The sequence below is a fragment of the Callospermophilus lateralis genome, chromosome 4 (genome assembly GCF_048772815.1).
Source record: "Callospermophilus lateralis isolate mCalLat2 chromosome 4, mCalLat2.hap1, whole genome shotgun sequence".
NCBI lineage: Eukaryota > Metazoa > Chordata > Mammalia > Rodentia > Sciuridae > Callospermophilus > Callospermophilus lateralis.
In genome coordinates this window covers 55,668,315-55,694,453 of record NC_135308.1, presented here as the reverse complement: position 1 = coordinate 55,694,453, position 26,139 = coordinate 55,668,315, and the positions used below count along the sequence as shown (strand labels likewise).

Genomic DNA, 26,139 nt, shown 5'->3' with positions numbered 1-26,139 from the left:
ATGAATTTGGTATGGAGTAAAAAGCAACATTTGGATGAATTTTGAAGATGCAACTTGAAATTTCAAAGTTGCTTTGTGCATGCCACATCTTTTTACATTCCACCTGCAGATGGCCTGGGAATATGAATTTTTCTTCTCTGCCAGTAAGTTCTTCAACAGGAAGTGTGAGAAAAACTGAACTATAAGAAACTGTGGAAGGCTGGGTATATAGCTCAGTGGCAGAGTGCTTGTCCAGCATGCGTGAGGCCCTGGGTTGAACTTCCAGCAACAAAAGAAAGAAACAAACTGTGGTCTATGAATAGGGTAGAACAATTTGTACAAAATTCATATGAACTCTGCTATTTTTGCTTAACATGCGTGCATCTGAGAAAAACAACCTTAAAGATGAGGACAACTAAGGCAGAAGTATATAAGTTTACAATATAGTTTGCTGTGGATGTGAAAAGGAAAATTTCCCCAAGTAATATTCCTTCATTATATTCATTGCCAGCTATTATTGTACCCAGAAGAATTTGCAGAACCATACCCACCACTTCTGTAGTGTATCACAGATTAATTCAATCTGTCTTTCTTATGGTTGAATTTTACCTTAATGTTCCTGAAAAATAGCATTTATGTTATTAAAACAAAACAAAACAAACTTCAGTAACAGTTTATCAGGAAGATAATGTAGATTTTAATTCAATTTTGACTTTTTCTATTAAGGAAAGTTTCTGACAGATAATAACAACAGCTGATAAACAACAAAATCCAGAGACTCACTTTTGTAATCTTCGAGGACTCTGATTTTCTCAGGTAGGGTTTACATCCCCCTACCACAGGAACAATCTGTTGATCCTAGAGGCCCAAGATACACTTCCTGAGTTAATAATCTGAGGTAATATTTGAGGAAGGAGGAGGATTGACAATTTTAAAAAATATGCAATTCAGGTTAAAAAGGACCTTGTGTGAGAGCACAGAAGGATGGAAGTACCTGGCCCAGGTGGGTTTTAGGTGCACATAGAGGTTTGGTATGCCTTTCTGAAATGCCTAGAACCAGGAGAGTTTCAAATGGCCATATATATATATAGATTTTAGATTTGAGAATATTTACATAGACTTTACTCACTGAGCATCCCTGATCTGAGCATCTAAACTTCACAGTGCTCCAAACTTTGAATCTTTTTGAGCACCAGGTGTTGGCATTAGAGATGCTTGGTTCAGGCTTACAGCAAATAAAATACAAAATGGCAAGAGATATTGATACCAGATAATAGTAGATTGTTCAGATTATGGAGGTATTTGGATTCCCCGCTGAAAGTTGAGATTAATTCAGGATGTTATTTGAGTGACTAAGATGTCTTTCAGGACAGTGGTGGTATCCTGTTTTCAAAATCCCCAACCCTTCCATTCACTGTGGTCAGAGGGATTTAAAGAGAGCTTGGTAACAACCTGTGGTTGCTGCTGGCATCTGGACTTTTGCAGGGGTAGGTAAATTTGAGGTTCCAGGAAGGTAAAATTAACAAAGAGTTTTCAGCTACTTAAACATGGAGCTAAGGGGATGAAAGGGAAGAGTTTTAGAGCTCTTTCAGCATTTTGGACTTTCTAGGTTTCTGAGTAAGTGACTGAATTGATAGTGATTCCATTAAGTGAAATAATGACCACAAAAAATCTAGCTTGTAAAACCAGATACTGACTTCAGTTTTTGATTATATTATGTGAAAATATTCATGGCCCATGGGATATTCAGTGGACTGTCTTCATCATGCATTTGTATTGATGAGCCTGAAACTGAGGCATATAAGACCAGTATCAAAAGAACAAATTTGAGAATCATGGGCAAATAAGTGATAGTTAGGATAGGTTCCTAACAAGAAGATAGGAGAAGCAAGTTTTATCAGAAATACCTAAGTTTTTTTTTTTGTTTGTTTGTTTTAATACTGTACCTTCTCTGCCCATAATGCACCAGCTCTCAATCTGCAGGTGAGGAAAGAAAGAATAACAGGTCATGAGTGAAATTCTGTAATTGTTTAAGGAGTGAAGAGGAGAGGACCCAGGAAGGAGATGGACCAAAACAAAAGTGGAAGAAGCATTAGGAGATCCAACAAGGGAATGGAGGTACTTATGAACAAATAAACGGTATCAAAAGTTACAAAAGAATTGAGAAATGTCATTCGTTTTGACCACACAAAGGCCTCCATGCACCTGGTAATGAAAGAGGTGACATGAGATTCCATACAGAAGAAAGTGGGGAGCCTATGGACAAGTCTTTCCAAAAGTTCAATTCAACTAAAAAAGAGAAGAGCTGGAACAATAGTTGTAGGTAAGCATTTCAGGTCTACATGGCAATTTGATGCAATCCTGAAGATCAGGTGGGCTCATAGTTTAAACCTTTGTAGAGAAGGACAAGGAGTGATGAAAGAGAGAAGAAAAGTCAAAGGAGCTGGATTGGAGTTCTGGGCTCAGCTGACTAGCTGTGTACTCTAACAGCAATTCCTGAAAGCCGCTCTCTGAGGACTACATGGTAACTTTCTTTTTAAAAGTAAGATTGCTAGGACAAAAGACATTTGGAATTACACAATCTGGGAGCAGGGCCCAGGATTACTTTCGTGACTTTGCTGTCTTTTATTTTTTCCTCCTTCCGACTAATCATGGTCAAAATCTCTGTGCCTTTTTCTTCTCTTCCCACCTCTGAATATTGTCGTGTTGTAGGTCTCTATCTTGGAGCCTCTTCCCTCCTGAAGCTACAGATTCTCCATGGTTTCAATACTATGCAGATGACAAATACTCTCAGACATAATGTTGTACCTCTTCTCTCAACTTCTTTGTCTACTGCCTGGGTGACCCGTCTACTTGGACAGTAGGCATTCCAAACTTAACATGTCCCAAAAGGAACTCATTGTGGGTGAAATCCCCACCAACACTGTTGGAAAGCTGTGTTGATTCCCCAGTCTTTCCTCTTTCAGTAGTGATCTGAGAGGGGACCTTAATGAGACTGCCTGTCAATCTTGACTTCTTTCTTCTCTTCAGTCACATCCCACCCAGCAACAAGTCTGGCCAGATCTTCCTTCAAAAATGTATACTGGCTCTGACCTCTCCACCTGGTATAAGCAATTACTGTTTCTCAACTGCGAGAGCCCCTTCTCTGCCCCTGTTCTTGCAGCCTACAAATCCATTCTCCACCCAGTAGCCGGGAATGCTTATGTTGTTAAAAAATGCAAATGAGATTGTGCCCTTTCCATAGCTCAACTTCTCCTAATGGTTTTGTAAACTCCTTGCTACTGACTCCAGCACAAATTCAGCAGCCGTCCCCTCATTTTCCCCTAACTCAGGATGCTTCCTACTACTATTGCAGTCCCAGTGACTTCTAGTCTTCCTCAAACTCCTATGACTGTTCCTGTTTCATGGCCTTTTATTTTTCTCTTTGCCTGAAAAGCATCCCACAGATCAAGTGGTTGTCTCTTTCTTGGTGGCTCCAATTCCATTGCATTTTTCGGTCTCCTTATAAGATTTCATATAAAATAGGAATTTGGATGAAAACAAAATGAATTACTTCAGGGATCTTTTGGATCCTGTTCTGGTTAGGTTGGTTTAGGGTAAAGGAAGTTGTAGTTGCCTTCATCCCAGTCAGTGGAGTGGTGGCTGGAGGTAGGAGGGACTGGGTATTTGGTGGCACATTCCAATACTTATGTGCTCATGATAGTGGTAGCTGCATCTTGTCCTGGTTGACCTTCCTGGTCTCAGGGAGACCTGGGGTGAGGGAAAAATCAAACAACTAACAATGCAGTTAAAATATATCTTTTTCTTGCCTCTGGGTTGGCTTTTTCCTTCTCTGTCTCTTTCCTCTCCCTTCTCCCCCTTCCATCCCTCTGCAGTAACAGTATTGAATTATAATGAGGTGGTGAGCATTGAAAGCTTGAGGTTATTTTTAGGTCATTTCTTTTTAAACTCATTGCTAGTTCATAGCCCTCTAATTTCCTGTGGAGGGCTGGGAGGTCACTCAGGAAAATCAAGGATGATTCTTCACATCTCTGCTGTTCTTAAAAGTTGGTTCCATCGACCGTGTTCATCAGGATGCTGAGCTGCAAGCCAACTGCTTGTAGAAGATGTGAGAATAAAGCAACATCCAGACAGGGAACCCTGACAGTGTTAAGATGAACAGCATAACTTTTCCATATACTGCTTGGGAACTGAGCAGCCGAGTGCAGTTAATGGTTCTTGGCACTGTACTTTTTGTCTTTTCTTTTTTCTTTCAAAAACACTTTGATTCAATGGCTGTTTCTGCCTTCACCTAAGACTCAATTTTTCCATTAGCACTACAAGAGCAATAGTACTCGCAGACATATGGAATGCAGAATTTATGTATATTTTGTCCCTATTGCATTCTATAAAATATGATGAACAGATACAAAAAATGTGTCCTCAATATGTTTAGTGCCTTAAAAACAAGGGATCAGGGAACTACTGTATTTTTACCTAATGAGTTTTGAAGATTGTTGAGATTTACTATTGAAGATTGTCAAAGATTGTTAAGATCTGCTCCTTAGGTCAAACTTCACCTGTCCTTTATGTATTGACCCAGCCAAATCAATACAGTCAATAGGTGGAAAGTGCCTCTTATGGAACTTGGAGGAAAAACAAACAGAAACCCTTCTGTAGGCATGATCTTCTCATGCAGGATTCCCACCTGTAGTCCCTTGCTGAGGGAAGTGGCACCGAGTGGCTTCTTAGGTGTAGGTGGTTATGTTGTAAACCATGCATACATGCTGTCTTGTCTGTCTTGTCCATTGGATCAAGAATGGACACCTGGGCAGGCTACCTGCATGAGCTGACTCTGTATGAGAGATCATTTCAGTATTAAAGTGATCCAATACTTGTCACTTCTTTCTTGTCTGAGGATAACCTGACCCAGAAAGAAAAATCAAAAGTGGGTAGTGAAAAGATGAGGTGAAAGGCACACAAAAAACAAGCAGACAGCAATGGTCCTGAGAAGCCAGAGGCCATGGTGAGCCGCCAGCCATGGATAAGTTGGATTCATTAAGACAGAGTGAGAGGGAATGGGGTGCAAAATAAGAGAGTACGTGTGCTAAGAGGACTGTGAAATCACCCAGGTATTGGAATTACACCCGATCTCTCTAGCCCCTTGTTTGACTGTGTTATAGCCTCTTTAAGACACAGTCTATGGTGACCCTGATTCTTTGATTGAAGTCAGGTCTTGTGATCTTTCTTGTTTTCCTATCAATCCTAGACTGGTAATTAAGATTTTTGTCTTCCTGATTTTCAGTAAACTCTCAATTTCTTGATGGAATCTGAATGAATCTTTGTTGTTGTCCTTTTAAGCAAAAGAGGCCAAGCACAATGAAATTCATTGTATTGGGAGCAGCTCAATTAAGAACAGGTTAAGTTCATTCTCAAGGCACTTTTGGAAAGCTGCAGCTGTCTCTGCCCCACTACTGCTGGTAAAACTGGAGCTACTCCCTTGGCAATACCACCACTAATAAACTGTGCTCCTTGTGAACAGGGCAATGATACACAGTGCTAGTTATCAAATGTGTTATTGATAATAGTAATTTACAAGCAGAGGGTTTGCAGAGCACAGGGGACCTCACAAAGCCCTAAAGTCATTTTATGGTCCTGGAAACAGCCTTCAAAAGCTTCTGTGTGACAGGACCCCTTGTATCAGCCAAATGCCTTGATGTCCTGGTAAGCAGAGACAGCTCATTGCCTGGCCCGCTGGGGGGAAGAAACCTGGAGAGTCAGTCCCATGGTGATTCACCTCTGGCCAGATGGGTCCCTTCTTCACTATTGCTGCAGGGTTTACATAGCAAGGGTTATGATTGTAATATTCAGGGACTCTAGAAAAGAAAGGGTATCATCTCTGTGTTCTTGGAATATAGGAATTTCTATGTGGGATTTTGTTTTCAAGTCAGATGTCTTTTAAGGAGATGTGGTTGCAATCGGAACTGGAAGATCCAAGGTAAAAAATGCATGATAAAAGTTAGGAGCAGCCTGATATTAGAGTGGATCTTGTACCCAAGAAACGTGCAATATCTATACATTCAAGCAGAGGGCTTTTAGCCAGGCTGGCAAGAGAAACATACACAATGTGCCAAATGCAGAACACCATCAAAAGGAGTGAGGAATTTTCCTGACAGGAAGTCTTCCACAAGTTTCTCCTGGGAACTGGAGCCAGTAGCTAACTTCTCAGGCTGTAACTGTTTATGGCTGGAGGAGTGAGGCAAAACCAAATGAAGGCACCAGGCCTTGACTTCCATTTTGCTGGTGGACATCTGTTATGCATTTGAACCAGCCCTTTTATTACAACAAATGATCTGTATTTGGCCAAGTTACAAATCCTTTTTAATGTATGACAAATGTGGCTTATTGTTCCTTCAGAAAAATATGGTGGGAAAGATGCAAAGCTGGTTTCAATATCTATATAGTTGGACAACTAATGGAACATGGTACCATCCTCCCACGGTCTTAACAAATGGCTATGACTATGACTATTAAAAAAAATGTCTATGATTTTTCACTGGCTGATTTGGTTTGAATGAGTAAATTATTTTTATTTCATTGCATTAACTGCCAGAACATTGAATGAGCCGATAACTCCCTGGTGTTGCCGAGCTGCGAAGAACTATTATTCGGAATTGAATTTTTATTGATTTTCTTGTGCTACAATGACTTTTCTAACATAGTAGCATGAAAGGAAAATGAGAAAAAGGCCAAATAGGGCATGGGGTGAGGAAGGGGAACCAGCTGCTTCCTGTGGCCCAGCGTCAGGTGCCCTACTTATTGGCAGGGACTGCTGACTCTGGAAGATGCTCTTGCTGATTATGATGTGCAGGTTAGCTACGTGTCTGGCTCCTACTCCTCTTCCTCATCTTCTCTACTGCTTTGTTACTCGTCACTTGGGGCCCTATTGGCATTCTGCTGTAGAACTATGGAGGGTGACAAAGTGAAGAAGGAGCAGAAGTAGCGTAGTGCACCAAATTGGTCAGTGCCAATGATGGTTCATAGCATTCACACACACACACACACACACACACACACACACACACACGCACACAGTGTCTATTGCATTTATGTATGCATGCTTTTCTTTTTCTAGCCATCTTAACAGAAATCTAGTTCCATATTAGTCCATAAATAATTATTCATGAGTTGGAGTGGGAATTTATATCTGCTCAATCCTTTATTCAAGGAGTACTTATGAAGTGACTACTGTATACCTGTCCAGTTACCACAGGTATGACAACAAATAAAACTGATGAAAGGTTTTGCCCTCATGTCCCGGGACTAAGATGTAATTAGAGAAGAATGTTTTAGAATTCACTGTTCCCTAAAGTTTAAAGGATATGTTTATTTTTGTTTTCTTCTTTGATATACCTGGTAGAGGTAAAACTTGACACAATAAAGTGAAACAAAATCTACTTCTCCCCTGACTTCTGATACAGTTTGGTTTAGTACATAGGTTCTTGACATCTCATAAAGTAGAGGGATTATTTTGGGGGGACTTTTTTTTGTGGTTGCACAAAAGTAATCCATGTTGATAGCAGAAATTTTGAAAGAGGCAGAAACAAATGAAGTTGACAATTAATATATCCGTAATTGTCCCACAACAAAACTTTGAAATGTTAAACACTTCTTTTCAAGGTTTTTCCTATTACACATATAGTAATTTTCAATTTTCAGATGGGAGAGTTTTCTATTTTTAAACCACATTTTAAAATACTCAGGTTTTATGCAGGTTGATTCATTTCCTTCATGGAGAATAATGTGAAAGCTATTGTTTTACTTCTTCCCATAGACCATGTGTCTGTCCATGATTCAGAGTGAGATCAGAGGGTGGAAATATATTTATGCTCCACCCTCTCAATATATATAAATAGAAGACAAGTCTAATATAGGAGTGTCCTTATGTGATGTAGCTTACGGAAAGAGAGGTGGCCAGGCAAGCATTTTGCAGAGTTGGAAGAAAGAAATAAGAGAGCATTTTTGAAGAAAAAAAAATAGGAATGGGGGTTATGCTTCAAGCCAGCATAAATCTAAAACTACAGATGAGGACTTGGGTGTATTCCATAGGTGTGTGAGTTGCTCTGCCTCAACTTGGCTGTTTCTCTGATAAACTTTCTTACCATTTCTAGATTAAGTCTCACTGTGCTGTACCTGTAAGGAACTTACTACTACTTTCTCATCACTCATCCTCGTACCGCTTAATTATTCGTCTTGTGTCTATTCTTGCTGTTTGAACGTATATTGTGGAAGGGCTGGGATGGCTTGTGTCATGTTCAATAACGTGTCTCCTCTACTGTGTGTCACAGTGTCTGGTTCATGATCAAAAGTGTGAATGAATGAAGGAGATTGTTGCACATTTACTGAGTCCCTGAAGGCATATAACAAGAAGGACTGCCACCAAAATAAGTATGTAATGCATCTGTATCTATTTAATAGAGAAGTTGATGTACTGATAACAGTATAGTTACTACATTTGGAAAATGATTTTTACCTACCAACATATCTCTCTATATTAGTCACACACACACACACACACACACACACACACTAGAAATAATTAATGCCCATTATTTAACATTTTATTGAATATTAATCTACAGTCTTCAGTAGTTTGAGCTTATCATTTTAAATGTCTATATAGTATTCCATTTTATGAATACACCAAATATAGGAAGTTAACCATTCCTTTATTGTTAAATATTTAGATTGCAGCATTTGTTCACTAAATGATAATTTGAATAGTAACACCAAGCAAAATTTTTTCTGTGTGGTTCTCTAATAATTTTCCTAGAAAACTATAGAAGTGGAATTATTGAATCATATAAATGAACCCTGTTAAATAATAGTTTAATTGAGGTATCCACATACCATGTAATTCACTTCTAGGATCCTTTAAATAATAGCCTTATTGAAATATTCATATACCATGAAATTCACTTATTAATGTACAGAATTCAGTAGTTTTTAGGATGTACATAAAGTTTTGCAATCCTAGAGTCCATTTTAAAATATTTTCAAAACCTGAAAGAAAAGGATTCACTATCATCTTTCACCTTCATTTAATTTCAGCTCAAGCAACAACAAATCCATTTTTTGGCTATTTGGAATTATGTATAGTGGAAATTTCATATAAATTGGAAATAAAATACATAGTCTTTCTGAATGGTTTATTTCACTTAACGTTATGTTTTTAAGATTCATTTATAATTTATTGCAAAATAATATCCCATGGATATGCATGTTATTTATCCATTCATCAGATAATGCCCCCATCGATGAACTTTTGTAGTAATTTTGGTACATTTAACAACTTCATATGCACCTGTTTTCATTTTTAGCAGTGTCTTGACATAATTTAATTTTCCATACTATTTTTAATGCTGGTGACTGTGATTAAAAAAACAAAACACAAAACAAAACAAAACTGGGGTTGGGGTTTGGCTCAGTGGCAGAACACTTGCTTAGCATGTGTGAGGCACTGAGTTCGATTCTCAGCACCACATATAAATAAAACAAAAAGGTACATCAACAACTAAAAAATATTTTAAAAAACAAACAAACATGTAGCCTGTTTAAAAGAAGAAAGAGATTCATCAACAGTTTTAAAATTGACATTTCTTAAATAATTTGGACTACACGCCCTTTTAGATACCTGTATCCAGTTGTGTCTGGCTATTTTACTTTATGACATTTATGATTTTTTTTTTTGCTTCCTACAGACTTTTTATATATTAACACTGTTAATATTCAGCCCAGCATTTTGGCCTATGATTTTTTAGATAATTTTTTTAAATTTTGACAAAACAATATCTACCAATCATTTCCTTAATGGTTTGTACTTCAATTTTAAGTTTATATTACCATCTTGTTAAGATCCAGTAGATATTTTATTTTATTATTGATGTGGCTTTATGTAAAAATATTTCTTTTATGGGATCTATTTTGGTATAAATAAAACATACATCTAATTTTATTTTTATGCGGAAAAGTAATTAATCATCTTAATACCTTTCCCCACTTAATTTCAGTCACTTTTATCATAACACCAAATCATTTTTTATTTGAATATCTCTGTAAAATGCTCTAGTTCATAATTAATTTGTGTCTGATTTATGACAAACCACTCCATTACTCCATTTTAATTATCACAACTCTATAATAGAATTTAGTAATATATGTGATCTTTATTAAGCCCTGTTACACAAGCAATGCTTTTAGAAGAACGTAAGTAAGTTAGTGGATTTATTCTCCTTACATTACAGATGAGGAAACTGAGACAAAGGGAGATTAAAGATAATTAAGAGTCAAAGTGCTAAGGGGAATGAAGGGAAGGGACAGTAGAATGAATTAGATGTAACTCCCTAATGTTTGTATGTGAATACATGACCAGTGTAACTCCACATCATGTAAAACCACAAAAATGGGAAGTTGTACTCCATGTATTTATCATATGCCAAAATACATTCTACTGCCATGTATATCTAAAACAAACAAATAAATAAAATAATAAATACAAATATTAAATATATTTGCATATCAAAGTCTTATGCTTCACATTAAAAATCTGACTCAGAAAAAGAAATGTGTCGAGGTTCTAATGAGTGGCATTCTCAGAATTCAAACAGATAAACAGGCTCTAGTGCCTAACCACCTTCCTCAGTTGCTCATGAGGTCTGGAACATCTGATACAGCAGTTTAATTCCACATTATTAGTTATTACACATGTTTATGATGTATTGTACATTTCTATTTCCAGATTTGTTGGATTTTTATTAATTATATTTTTAAAGTATTTATATTTAAAACTTTTAAATGGTATTGCCTGCTGCCAAGTTTTTTAAAACTGTAACTTCTAAATACTCAATCTCTTACTTTGACTTGTTTTCTGATAGATTATTGGAGAAGGTAATGTTTCCTTTTCAGAAAGGATATATAAGAGGGATCATAATTTCTTGGCCCTATGTTGTCTCTGACACTATGTTTTTATTATTTTACTCATGAATCATAACATGTTTAGAAATAGAAAATTAACGCCTAAGCTTATTTTCTAAAACCAGAACAAGGAATGTGATGAATTGAAATCTGATATATAGTGATACAAGGAAATCATGGCATATCCTGGTTTTTACTACATTATTAATTACTTTTTTTACTTATTTTTTGAAAAAAATACTTGTGAAATTATTACTTTCACAATTGTATTAATTTATTAAAATTCAAAGTGTCAACTAGGGATATATGGAAGTTTTTTTTTTTTTCTTTTAAATGCTATTTTTTTCTTTGTATCCTATGATCCCTTCTGGAAACGCAAGTCCTTTTCCAGCTCAGAGAATTATTATCATTATTAAATTGATTTTTTTCTCAGCTTGTTGTGCCCTTTTAAAAATCCCTATTATGCATAATACTGTACTGCTCTATCTGCACATTATCTTTGTCATTTATTTCATCCTTTTTCTGGCAGTGTCATTAACACTTTATCACCTCCTCTTGCCTCATGTATTTCTCATGTATTTATTGTGTATTTATTCTCTGTATCAGATTTTGCAAGAGACACTAAAAATAAAGGGAAGAGCTTCTCACACATAGAACTCACCTTCACAGAACTGATGATCTAACATAACAAGGAAACAGATATGGAGCATGTCATTATAAGTGCCTTGCTAGAGGACATTTCTTAGACAGTATCCAGTTGCTTCCTGACACAATGAATGCCCGTCTCTACTCCTGCTGACCTATGATTTCTGGAGCTGGGCCTGGGACTCCTGTGCTAGATTCTGGCTCCCATTAAAGTTCTACCAAAAAGGCAGCAGCAAGGGCTGAACATGAGGAAGAGGGAGAAAGAACATGTGCTGTTCATTTTCTCTCCCTGTCAGCATCACCTCAGCAGAGTTTCTTCATCCTGGAAGTGCAAGTTGCTTCTTGATTCCAGCTGGTTTTTACAAAACTCTCCTCCGAGAGCCAGCTGCCTTGTGCTCCTTAGAGATGCTAGCAGCAGGCTTTGGGTGCAGCAAGCTTTGAGTGTGAGTCTCCACTCCTCAGTTCCTCTACCCAAGTCCCTGAGCACCAGCTGCCCCGTGTCCTCTTCATGGGAGTTTGGATGCCCTTTAAGCTTCAGAGTTTAATATCTCTGGCTTTTTCTATGTGTCCTCCCACCCCCATCCCCCAAATGGGATCTGCTTCCTGATATTCTCCCTTTCCTTGTTGGTCCTCCAGTTTCTTGTGTCCATAATATCTGTTAAAACAACTAGTGTCCATAACCCACTTGAATCTAATGTATGAAATATGATATGTCAAGAGCTTTGTAATGTTTTGAACAACCAAAAAAAAAAAAAAAAAAAAAAAAAAAACCAACTAGTGTCCTTTCTGTTTTACTGGATGAATCCTGACTGACAGACCTGGCTTCTATTTCATCTGTTCTGTGTTTTGCAATGCGATACACATATTGTATGTTACTCATGTTATATATAAACAGAAATGCATAAATCCCTAACCTAAATATGTGTGTTTGTGTCTGTTTCTAATTCAGCAGTTATGTTTCTTTTCTTCATATTGGCAGTTTATTGATCTCAGATATTATCCCTCTCATAATTCCCCACTCTTGCTTCTCAGTTGCTGTTGCCTTTTAACTTTAAAGAAATTGAATTAGAAATTGTCCAAAAAAAATGAGTCTGTCTTCTTGTCTTCTTAGAGGAAGATATTTAATTTCAATTTTATGATGTCTTCTTTTTTTGTAGTGTAGTTCTTTTTCACATAGCTAGGAATGTTTTCTCTACTATTAGAAAATACACAGGCTCCTGTCTGAGTCTTTCAAGCCTTGGAAGGAACATAGGTGATAACAGTGTTTAGAATGCCTATTCAGAAACTAATTAGGTTGAGGGACCTGTGGTGACAATCATGGGTAGAGCTGGAAGCATTTGCCCAAGTCCAAAAGTTGATTTCCCCAAGTTTTAGTTTTGGCATAATTAGTACCTAGCTAGAGTTTGTCTCTAGGTTGACCCTTCTTAGCACTCAGGTGTTGGTCCACCTCAGGAGTCAGTGACACCACACAAGGATCAGGTGTAGGCAGCGATTGTTGAGTTTCTCACCCAATGTGATTGCCCAGTGCCTGATCAGCTGCCCATCATCACTTATGAGGTTAATCCTCTATCATATCTTCAGGCATATATGACATCCCTCCTGTTCTATGACCCTCCTTCATTGCCTTTAATCTGTAATCTTTTTATCTGCACATTGGAAAGTAAGTGTGTGCTTCCCTGTTGGAAATCTTTTCTTCGCATGAGTTTGAATGTCCCTGCAATAGCATAGCAGGTTGGCTTAGTCCTTTTTTCAGAGTGATCTTTCCTGCATGAGATTTACCAGAAATTCCTCCAAGGGCCTCCTTTATAGGTATTCCCTTTCCTGGGTTGCTGAGAGCCACGCCCGAGTCTGTATGGCCCTCAGCACTGGGTCCCAGTGTCAATTCAGGGTTTTCCCCTTTTTATATGCGTATTTAATTATCTATCTCCTAGGAATGGGAAAGATAAATGGCTTGTTTTCTTTTCACCCACCAATGTAGTTAAGTGTGGAGAAAACCAGAAACTAAGCATTTATTACACTTTCTGTTTCTATTGTGCAAAAAAACGAAACAGAATTAGACAATAAATAGAAATTTCCACTATTAATTTTATATACTTCACCTGGTTGATACAGATTATTTTTCAAAACTTCAACCATCATTTTAGCAGCACCGAATGAAAACACAGTGACCAAAACAAGAAGGAAAAAAAAAAAGGGAAAACAAAACATCGCTCTCACACATACACACACACACACACACACAAAATAAAAATCACACTCTCTCTCTCTCTCTCTCTCTCACACACACACACACAGACACACACGACAAATCCTTCCATTAGCAAACAGATATCTCATATGTTACAATCACTCTCTCTCTGATAGATTTGATATAGTTCTGATAAGTGACCAGGTCCTATGGAGAAGAGAGTTTTGACTGAGATATCCCTCATTGGACAGCAGAGGAGGATCAGTGGTCAAATCCTACCTGTAGGAAGTGCAGGATTTCTAATTCTTAGGTTTACTCACAGTACCGTCAGTCAGGTTTTGTTGTGAGTTGCAGGAATTCTTCACACTTGGAGTCAGAAGTCCTAGATCATAATGGGCTGAGGAAATTAGCTACAGAATTTGGATACAAGTTGGCTCTGCAACTCAGGGGACAGCAGAGAAATGTGAGGATGGATCTTGTCACCTGGTTGCAATTTGAGTCCTTTTGAGATCTTTTGCCATCAATATGCTCATGAAGTCCTCTGAATATATGGCCCTGCTACTGACTAAAGACATCAGTTGCCTCTGGGAGGAAAACCATTAAGAGTAAAACTCTGAGGAAAGTGAATTCGAGGATTGCGGTGCTTGTTATTCATTGAGTGTTTTTGACTTGCTAAAAGCGAGTTTAATGTATTTATACAATTTATAAAGATGTAACTGATTCTGGAGCTCTGCTCCTTAAAGGGAACATATTTCATGTTATTGTAAGCACTGAAGAAAATTAAATCAATAAATCCACAGCCCGTAATTTGAGATACTCAATTTGAAGAAAAATATATTGTCAGGGAGGGAGGGGGAAAGCTTTTTACTCGAGGAAGACTTGTAAACAACCTGTCTTGGCTCCACTGTCCCATGCATTCAGGTGACAGCAGGAATTACCTTTATACCGGAAGATGATGAGTGTGTTAGTGTGACACCTTCCAGGAAGCAAAGGCCAACTCCCTACCTTTTTTAATGAAGCATATGCTCAAGGAGAGAGCAATGCAAATGAAGCTGTCTCTGGCTGAGCTGTCCCTGTGTGTGCTTTCCCTTTAGGAGGCTTTGCTGGTTGACAGTCAGACTGGGTGTCAGGAAGCTTAGTGGATTTTTTTTTTTTTTCTCTCCCTGGCATTGATGCTCTTTGTGACCACTGGCAAGCTAATTAACCTCTTCAAGCGTCACCCTTCCGTGTGTAAAAGGTTAATAGTGCAGCTTGTTTGCAAAGTGCCTCAAGCCCTCTGTGAAGGGTACTACCCAAATACCCAGCATTGCTATTTGACTGAAGGGTATTGTATTTTTTAATTATATGTTTGGTTGGCTAGGTTATAGATTTTGTTGTGGCTGAGTGTTGCCCCTTCTCCCTGGTTACAAATAAAACAACTAATAGGTGATCTCACTCTATTACCATCTTCCTGAGCCCCCTCGAGGTTTATGGGAATGACAGAGGTTACAGATTAATAACGCATTCTTTAGTTAATAAAAAACATCATGTGCATCTCAACTGTATAATGGCTGTGGATGGCAATTTATTAGGCCAAGCGTCTCATCAGATGCTAAGCAGATAATGCTGGCAAAGATTCATGAAATGCTGAGGTTCTCTTTTCCCTGTCCCCCAGTAATTTTATTTGTCTTTCACATGGATATAGAACATTAGGAGCAGTTTTATTAAGGTGTTTTTCCAACGTGTTTCTCAGTATTTAGAAACTATGCTCTTGTTCTGGAACACCTGGACAAGTGACTTGTTTCTGGGCATCTAAGATGTGACATTAAGCTCAATGATTCATGTAGTTAGAACAAATGTGAATAATATCAGCCTAGAGAAAATCATCATATCTCTCATACTTCTTCGCAGATTTACGGAAAAACTTTGAACAAGATCCACAAGGAAGGGAGGTTCCCATTGAAGGCATGATAGTGCTGCACTGCCGTCCGCCGGAGGGCGTCCCTGCTGCCGAGGTAAGAGGGGCTCTCAGAACCAGGCTGTTCCTAGGAGGGACGCCAGAGATTTGTGTGACCATAGTAAGTTCAGTAGTAGAGTCTGCTGTATCTGGTATTCTTCCTGCCTGAACCCAGTTGCAGGAGATGATTAAGAAACTGAAGAAGATAGAGAAGCAAGTGGTAGTCTCCCATCCATTCTCTTATTGATATAAAGTTCTTGGTAGGCAGTGTAGGAAGCATCTGATCTGCACTCTTGCCCCCAGTTGCTTAAGTTGATGCAGGTATTATCCTGTGTCCCCAGCCAGGGCACCCTCATCTGCACATCAGCTTATGGATTATATTTGATCTTCGACAGGCAAAACCATGTGAAAAGTGCAAAGGGGAGGTGGTAATCCCCTACTCTTGTGCCTCACTGGGGGGCTGCTCCGTCATCACTTGTTCATAGAACAAGAACCCATATGAGCACGTTTTACATTGCAACACCATACTGGCGTTAGGGACAAAAAATGTGATGAAGTCACAGGTCTCTGATCTGGTGTCCTTCCTTCACAGTGAGGCATCTGGAATACAGGGTCACTGTTTTTTTACTCCTGGCATGTTTTATAGAACTTCTTCTATATTGTTAAAATACAGTGGTGACAAAAAATACACTATGAGAGCAGTGAAGGCTTTCTAAATCTTTTAGCCACTACTGAAAGATGTTTTCATAGACTAGTAATCTCATTATTGTTGGGGGAGGGGACGAAGAAGCAAAGCATGCTTTGTAGAAATTACATAATTTATAAACATTGGCTTGAGTTTAGCAGTAAATGGTCCAGTTGCAATTCTTTTGTGTGAAACTAAAAAGCTGTGTCTGGGGCTATAGTTTAGTCACTGAGAAGTAGATATATTTAAAAATCAAAACAAAACAGACTTTGTCGCGTTTTAGCTAAAATAGATATGGGATGTTGCAATTGGGAAGACAAAGGAAAGAGGGAATGAAAAACACACACTTGCACATTTAGACAGAAATCATGCTGGGTGGACACTATTCAAAGCTCAAATGGTTCATAGAAATGAAGTAAACGGACTTGAAAATTAAAGTGCACACCATGTGTGGTATGAAATGATTAGAAAGGAAAATGCTTATTTTTAGGTTTTTATTTAATGTGGAGCAAAAATATATTGATCTTCTTTTACTGTCTTTTTATGCCTACAAAGAGTGAGCCCTGTTTTCCCAGGCAGGGTGTTATTCTTCAGGTAAATATTTTAATCTGTTTTAGGACATACCCCATGCTCCTGGGAGTCGACTTAACTTATCAGTAAGTCTGCACTATCACTGCCCATCTCTCAATGTCTCAATTTATAAGTGGTTCTTGCACAGTAATGTGCAGTTACTGTCACACCTCCCACGTAGACAGTCCCCTGGTCCACTCAGGTTTCCTTCCAATTCTGTGCTGGGTCGCCATCGTTGACTTTCACAGCCACAGAGAAGGATGAGCGGGGAGGAAGCTAATTTTTTTTTTTTATTAGCAATTTGCTTATGGGAACCTCACATACTCTAGATGTCTAGAATTGATTTTTATAGCTGGAGGAAAGCTTAGATATTTACCTGGTTCTACCTTTGTATTTAAGGGGCTGAAAAACTGATGTTCGGATCAATGTCCTACTAAAGGTCTTGCAACTACTTAAAGAACTCTGTTTCTTTGTTTTGAATTCTCCCAATGTATTGTAGCCATTCATAGAAAAAGTTGGTTTGGGAACCTTATAAAAGGCCCTCACAGTCTGGCTTGCTGTGATCTTACCTTCTGCTGCTTTTCACCTGAGTCACTACAGCCACACTGGGCTCTCAGTCGGCTTCAGGTGTGATGTGTCTCAGAAGGATGTAACCAAATGTGCAAGTCTCTGGGCTTGCTTGGTGAGGCCTCTCCTGGACCCTGTTGAAAACGTCACTTCCCACTCCACAACCTCTACTCCTGAGCCCTTTCCCTTGCTTTGTATTTTCTTTTTATCACTTATCACAAACATACTATATTTACATTGCTGACTTTCTGTCTTCCCACTGGAATTTAGTTTCCACAAGGGGAATTTTTGTTTCTTTTGTTCATCTCTACAATTCCAGAACATAAAACACTGCCTCTCCAGACTTTTATCAAAAGGATAAAAGATAACAAGTGCTGGCGAGGATGCGGAGAAGAGAGAATTTTGCGCGCTGTTGGTGGGAATGTAAATTAGTATAGGCATTATGGAAAACAGTGTGGAGATTCCTCAAAATTTAAAAAATAGCCATACCACTTACAGGTGTATATTTAAGGAAATTCTTATGTTCCTTGCAATGTTAATCACAACAGCCAAGACAGGGAATCACCCTAGGTTTTCAATGACAGATGGATGAAGAAAACAATAGTGTATACATGACAGAATACTGTTTAACCTTAGAAAAGGATGAAATTCTTTCATTTGTGACAACATCTATGAACTAGGACATTATATAAAGTGAAACAATGACAAATGCCATGTGATATAATTTATCTGTGCAATCTGGAGAGTTAACATCAGAGAAGCAAAGAGTAGAATACTCGGGTAAGGTCTAAGGACACAACATTTTAGTTATAAGAAATAAGTTCAAGAGATCTGTCGTACAACATGGTGACTGTAGTTAATATCAATAATCGTGCTTGAAAATTGATAGAGTAGCTTTTAAGTGTTCTTTCCACAAGAAAGGATAAGTGTGTGAAGCAATGCATATATTAATTAGCTCAATTTTGCCATTCCACAGTTTTACATATTTAAAAACATGTTGTACACAATAAATATATATCATTATCAATTAAAATAGGAATTAAATTTTAAAAATGTGAAAGTACTTCTAACATTGAAATGCTCTAAAAATAATTTTTTTGTAAGCTGTCTTAATCAGTTTATACTGCTGCAACAGAATAGCATAAACTGAGTATCTTGTCAACAACAGAAATTCTTTTTTTTCTCACATTTCTGCAGGCTGCAAATCCAAGGTCAAGAAGCCTGCAGATTCAGTGTCTAGTGGTCCATTTTCTGATTATGGACAGCTATCTTCTACCATAACCTCATGGCAGAAGGTATAAACACTTTGGAGTCTCTTTAATAAGGACACCAATAATAATAATAATAATAATAATAATAATAATAATAATAATAATAATAGTAGTAGTAGTAGTAGTAGAGAAATAAATATTCAGTCTATGGCACAGCCCATAAAAAATTTATAAGAAAACACAAATCACTCAATAGAAAATGGACAATGGACACAAAAGACAGTTTTTTAGAAAATAAAATGTAAATGACCAGCAAATAAGTAAAATCAAAGTGTTCAACATCACTCACAATTACAGATGTTCAAATTAAAGCAATAATGTATCACTTTTCATCTACCAGATAAACATCTTAAAATTCAGTAATGGTTATTGTTGACAAGAACATGAAGAAATAGGTACTCATTCTCATATATATTGAACAGATATTTACCAAGTTCTGTTCTTAAACACTAATAATGAAACTTCAAATTTAGGCAGTCTTTTAGGAGAGCAATTTATAAATATCTAATAACATTTAAAGTCCACACATATCAATAATATTTTTTGATTATGAATGAAAACTAGTTTTCTAAATTTGTTGATGAATCATTGATGTTGTATCAGAATTAGCCCATTATAAAAATTGTGAAATTTACTAGATTTCTGATATGATTATTTTTTATTTGTTTTTCTCTCATTACTGGATAAAAGCCAGTGAGGAGAACTTTTCCCACCTGCTCTTTGAAGACATAAATTTTACAAAGGAAAGAGTAAAGAATGTATAGTATGGTACAGTAATACCCAACAGTAAAAACAGTCCTTGGCCAAAAATGCATCCATGTGAATGGATAAAGAAAATATAGTGTATATATACAGAACAGAATATTACTCAACCATAAAAAGAATGACTTTAGGACTTTTGCTGGTAAATGGATGGATCTGGAGAATCTTATGTTAAGTGAAATAAGACAATCCTAGAAACCCAAAAGTCAAATGTTCTCTTTGATATGGTTGCTCACATATAACAAGAGGGGCAGAGAATAGAAGTTTATTGGATTAGACAAAAGATAATGAAGGGAAAAGAGTGGGATGAGAATAGGAAAGACGGTAGAATGAATCAGGCCTAACTTTCTATGTTTATATATAAATACATGACCACTGAAACTCCACATCATGTACAATGTCAAGAATACATTATACTTTATGTCTGTGTAATTTGTCAAAATACACTCTGTCATGTATATCTAAAAAAAAAAAATTAAAACAAAAATGCATCCATGAAAGTCAATGTGAATGCAGGCACGTCACTCCAACACAGAAATGCACACATGTGCACATACATTGAAGCATCTTCCAAAACAGACTGTGGCAGGTGGAGGCATTCCTGTGAATAATGGAAGAGCCACTGGGAAATAAACACCCAGCTCTCTGTTCAACTGCTTAGAAGCATCCGAAGCTCAGAAGCAACTTTGTTCACATTCCTCCTTTTTCCTTGCCCAACATTCTGTCTGTCAAAGCAGATGAGTTCTATCCATTGGCTCAGTCCATTTTCTTCCTTCATTTGCTTCTGATGGTGCCTTTTAGGAGTAACTGTGAGAAACAAAGCAGGATAATCCAATGTCTGTGAAGAAACATTTGGGAGAGTTAATTAACAAGGAGAGAACTCAATACAGCCATATCAGAAAGAAAGCGCATTTTCTGGTATCTACTTTCTGACACATTGACAAACCAGGTACTTATTTCCTAAATTTATTTCCTAGGGATACTGTAACAAATTACCATGAACTGGGATTCTTATAACCATAGGAATTTATTTTTCACCATTCTGGAGCTTAAATGTCTTAAACCAAGGTGTCGTCGGCTTCCTTCCTTCTGGGAGCTTTGAAAGAGAATCTGCTCCATGCTTCTTTCCTACCTTCTGGTGGTGGTTGGCAATCCTTGGCTTCCCTTGGCTTCCAATCACATCACTCCAGCCTCTACCTCCTCCTGCACATGTCATTTTCCTCTCTCCATTTATGCATGTCTGACTTTTCTCCTTCTTAATATGATACCAGCTATGGGGTATAGTTCGCACCATTCCAATATGGCCTCATCTTAATATTCTGGTTCACCAACATCTGCAAAGACCCAATTTCCAAATAAAGCCTCATTTACAGGTTCAGGTATACATTAATTTGGGGGGGGTAGGGTATCATCTTAGCCCTGTTCAATTCTTATTCTACCTTTTATATCATATCACATTTTATTTTAACAATCTATTCGTTTTTAGGAAGAAATTACAGGGGTTGGGGTTGTGGCTCAGCAGTAGAGTGCTTGCCTAACACGTGTGAGGCCCTCAGTTGGATCCTCAGCATCACATAAAAACAAATAAATAAAATAAAGGTATTGTGTCCAACTACAACTAAAAAATTAAGAAAAAAAGAAATTACAGAGCTTGGACAGCTAAAATTAAATAGACATCTAATTCAAGAAATAGGTGGGTCTAAGGAGGGTTTAAAGCAAATTCTGAACTAAGTCGGGGGACAAACTTTGTTTTCCCAATTTTGTATTATAGACGGATATGGAAAGTTTTCTCCTACATGGTGGGTTAAGTAGACCATTATAAGGCTCTAAGAGACATTCACAGCATCATCTTAATATAGGAAAGTAGCCCATTTCCAAACACTTGAATTGTTTTGGAATTCTACTTCTTTATGAGGTGGATTCTATCTGTATCTGTGTGCAAATATTTAACAGTACTTTTGCTTACAGCAGCAGCCTGTGCAGTAAGTTATTACCTTCACCACTTGTGTTTTTCTTGAAGGAAAGACAGAATGAGAGAAGAAAACTAAAAGAAGGCAGAGATGGAGAAGGATAATAAAATCTTCACATGGCTACATGACTGGGGTCTCTCCTCAGAGTGGAGATGTCTGCCAGTGCCTGTTGTGTGGTCTTCAGGTCACTGAAAATTTATCTTTCTGCTGGGTGACTTCACAGTGGCAGGAGGGCCCTGTAGTTGATGACTTTCCAGTATGGCATTCACTGGGGACTGTGTTTGGAAATGGTCAGTCAAGTATTTGCCACTGTGAAATATTGTCAGCTATCTATCTACCCTTTGCAGGCCACATTTCATCCTTTTTACACCATTACTTGGTTCCCTTCTCCTCCTGAGAGGGTCATGGTGTCATCACTGGAAGGAAATGTGCATTTAAAGCCAACGCTATCAGCTGGCTTTGTCCCTCAGTGCAATAGGCAGTTCCCACTTCACATATTAAAAGTCACCTTGTAGACAAGTCCTAATCTTGTTTTACAACATATATACAATTACCTTCTCCCAGAAAGATAGCCTTGGCAACCAAACCATACATATGTCCAAAAAAATAATTTGCATAATAAGAAAATAAAGCTGCCACTTATGGAATGCCCTTACATGCCAGGCATTATGGTAAGTGGTTTCTCTGTGTTATTTTACTTAATTTTCAGAATGCTATGAAATGCTGGAAAGCTATTGGGATTTGCAAATCTGTCTTATGAGAACTTGTATAAACTCTCAGATCACTTTGCCTAGGCTCTCTGACTACCAGGCGTCTTGGATCTTGGCGTTAAACCAACTTAACTTAAAAGTTCAGATTTTTTTTTCTTTCTTTAATTGATTGGGGGTTTTGGGTTTTGTTTTGTTTTTGTTTTTTAATAAGACTGGATTTAGTTAGTTTATCCAAGCCTTTTAGAAGCTCATGAACCCCTAGGTCAAGTGATAGCATACCTGCCTGTTGTTGATGCCCAAATTCCATCCATAGAAGTTATAGATTTGCATTATATTCTATGGGTCCTTTTTTGAATAAAAGGGAACCTGAGAATAAAACTAACAACAGAGGACAGGCTTTGGGAGTTGATTTCTGGGACAGGCTGGATGTCTTTGGAGTCTTCTCTCCTTCCAAGGACAAGGAGATTAGATTTGATGTTCTTCTATAAAGCAGGAGGGAATCAGATGCTCAAAGTTACATATAGGAGGCCATGTTGAGAAGAAAAAGGAACATATAAAAGGGAAGTAATAGGACCAAGAGTAATATCTTCCCTCATTCCAAATTTTCCTGTTTGGCCATGTCCCTGACAGATCACTTTGTCAGGAAGGTCCAGATTTATTCTGATGAGTTCAGAGTGCTGTCGGTACCATGGAGTTATTTCTCCAGTATCTATCAGAAGGATGTGGACCTTGTAGGAGCAGAACCAGTGTCTGTCACTGTAACATGATGTGGTAAAGCTTTGGAGTCATGCAGACTCAGTATCCCACCCAGACAAGGATTTCCTAAAGCTGTTACCTATGGCAACCTACCAGCAACCCTAAACCTTAGTTTCCTCATCTGAATATGGGAGACATATTCCTTGTAGGATTCCTCTGAGACAAAGAGGAAAAAATCAATAAAAATATGAAGAACAACCTAGTTTCTAACACCAAATAAATGGCACACATTGCTGATTTCTGTTGTTGTTCTTTGATTTTAAAGCTTCATGAAGCTTTCAATCTCTCAGAAAGAGGCAAGGCCCTGTTATGACTGGAGAACCAGAGGAAAAAAAAAGTGAAGTCTTGTAATATCTAACATGTTTACAGCCCTAAGAAGAAGGAGGAAGCTGCTACAACCCCCTCCCTCCAGACTGCCTTGAGCTCTAGCCCTCCCCTCCAGTCTTGTCTTACCTACTTCAAAGAGCAGAAATACCCCAATAGCTTCCCGCTTTTATCTTTTGTAATTTATCACATGGAAGAATTAGTTATTGACATATGCTGGTGACTCTTACTTACCACCATGGAAGTGTCTTATGAATATTATTGTTACAGTACACTTAAGGAAAATGTGATATGAACCTCAAAGTTGTCACTAGACTTATTACACACTGGTTTGGGTGAAATAATAGGTCATACATATTTTTTGCAAAATACCTGAACTATGGATTGATGATAACCCAAGCCTTCTTAAATCCCAAGAGCTTCTCCTCACAGCTGGATGTGCTAGAACACAGTCGCCTCTGCTGCTACATTTAACCTTAACCTTGGGCCGTTCTAAGTAGAGGTAGCAAGTTTAGTGTTTGACACTTGTTGTTTAGCTAAAACCAATTTGCTCTTTTCAAAACAATTCATTATCCCACACTGCACTTTTTTATACTCCCCAATTAAATGGAAAATCTATCTTTCATAAAAGTTAGAAATTATGTCCAATGAAAATCCGACATTTTAATGGTTTTCCACAGATTAAAATTGTAGAGTTCTCAATAAACCCTGATTTACTGATGTTGGCTATAAAATGGTTATTGCTGTTAATAAAGCCTGTAAATCTTAACAGGTTATATTTGCCTTGGACAATAAAACTTGCCATAAAGGCTTAGTGTCTAAGGCTAATTCTGCTCACATCAAGGTAAACAGCCTGCTTGAAATAATTCAATGTCTTTGAGAATTAAGGCCCTAGAGCTAAACAATGGACAGATTCTTGCCTTGAGCCATTGCATGCCAGTCACTATCCTTGTTTTTAACCTCATCAAGGAGTCAGACTGTTGATGGAATTAGAAAACTCAAGGTCAAGGGCCTTAGTTGATGCAGTGTGGCTAAGGAGAAGGTTCTCTTCTTTCTGCTCAGCACAAAGTCATTTTTGTCAATAACTGATCATTAGAAACAGAATGAAAGAATATATTTTCTGGATGATAAAGTGTGGCAAAGTCAAACAAGAATTTGAAACCAAGTTATGGGGTGATGAGGTGAGGGTCAGTGTCTAGAGAAAGAGATTGTTGTTCTTGTTTCCCGTCTGTATGCCCATCTGGAAATCAAGGGTATTTTAAGAAGCCCCCCTTAATTCGGTCAGACATTTATCACTTTTCCTGATATTTGAGGTCTCACTTTAAGTCTCACATATCTAAAATCAAAGCTAGAAAGAAAACCAAAGTGACTTATCTAGTCATCTCTGCAGTCAGATCTTTGCACTCATGTGTTCCCATACCAGATGGGAGGGGTACTTGAGCAAACGGGTAGGTGTTTATGTGGAAATCTTCCTATGGATAGGACAGTCTTAATCTTGGAGGCACGCAGCTCTTTGGGCACCCCCCAAAATGGTCCTCTCTCCCATCTTCTGGTTGTGACCTTCTGGTTGTGCCTTTACCCTGCTTGGGTGTTGCCAAGTGCACATTTTCCCATGGTGTGATTGGACATTGTTTCTGACTACTTAGGAGCCTAGTATGGCTCTTGGACCTTCTGAAAGTTCTAGGCAATACTTCATATGTATATAGATATGTGTGGGTATTTTTTCAGTATGGGGGATTGAACCCAAGGATGCTCTACTACTGAGCCTAGACATGTTGCTGTTATTGAGACAGGATCCACATGGCTAAAACTGGCCTTGAACTAGTCATCATCTAGGCTCAGCCTCCTGAGTTGCTGGGAACACAGGTCAGCACCACCACACCCAGTACTACTACCATTCTTTGATGAAGTCCTTCCCCACATAAAAACAGTTTGTTTTCACTGAAGGACCCTGATCATTTTAGCATACATGCCATGCCTTACTTTTAGAATGCCTTGAGGAGTATCTAAAAGTGGTCTTTGGAACAAAGCAAGTCACCATGAGCTAAAGGCTATTTATAAGATATTAATCTCTCTTCCTTTGTCTATAAAATAAAGGAGGGGGAAGAGAAAGCCTCCAAAGTCTCTTTCATCTCTCTCATTATGCCTGATGCATAAGCAAGAGAATCTGCATACTGTCTCTGACTTGACCGTTGTTTTAATAATTCTGCCTAGACTGGTACTTTGCAGTTTTCAAGTCCGAAGCACTTTGCCCTTCTCCCTCATGAGGGTATTCTTAATGAAAGGTTCATTTGTTTCCAATGTGCTTATTGGCATAAAACCCAGGAGGGAATCTTATGACACTGGGCTGTTTAATACAAGAACCACTAGACTATTGTGTTTAACCTCAATCAAACAGACTATGAAATGAGGATTTTATTTAAAAAATAGGACTCTTAATAATTCACTAGAGAAATGTTAAGTGAGGTGCCCAAGTTCTGAAGCAGTGGGCCTCAGGTATAAATAATTAATCTAATTTGGTGCAGCCAAAGCAGAGAGAATGTCTAATAGTCCAGATAAACTTTGCTTTGAGGAGACTGACAATGAGGACCTTTGCAGAAAACCACATTTGATTAGAATGTATAATATTGTAATAGAAACCTAATGGACTCTAAAGAAAAGGGAATGTTGAATTGGTTAAATACTAGTAATTAAGTGCCAGCAAATTACTTCTCTGAAAACATTCCTGAAAAAAAAAATTGCTATCATAGGGAGAGATGAGGAAATGAGGTTAATATAAGTTATTTAAAAAGTGAATGTCTGCAGCCCAAATACCCTCATCAT

General features: G+C 37.9%; 1 protein-coding gene across 10 annotated transcripts in view; it reads left to right on the top strand.

The window, feature by feature from the left end:
* Unc5d (unc-5 netrin receptor D) overlaps positions 1–26,139 on the top strand; it is a 508,406-nt gene that overhangs the window by 311,446 nt on the left and 170,821 nt on the right. For all 10 annotated transcript variants that reach the window (XM_076852500.1, XM_076852498.1, XM_076852499.1 and 7 more), the window contains exon 4: positions 15,656–15,759. In XM_076852500.1, the coding sequence (XP_076708615.1) occupies positions 15,656–15,759 (104 nt within the window). The remainder of the gene's footprint in view (positions 1–15,655; positions 15,760–26,139) is intronic.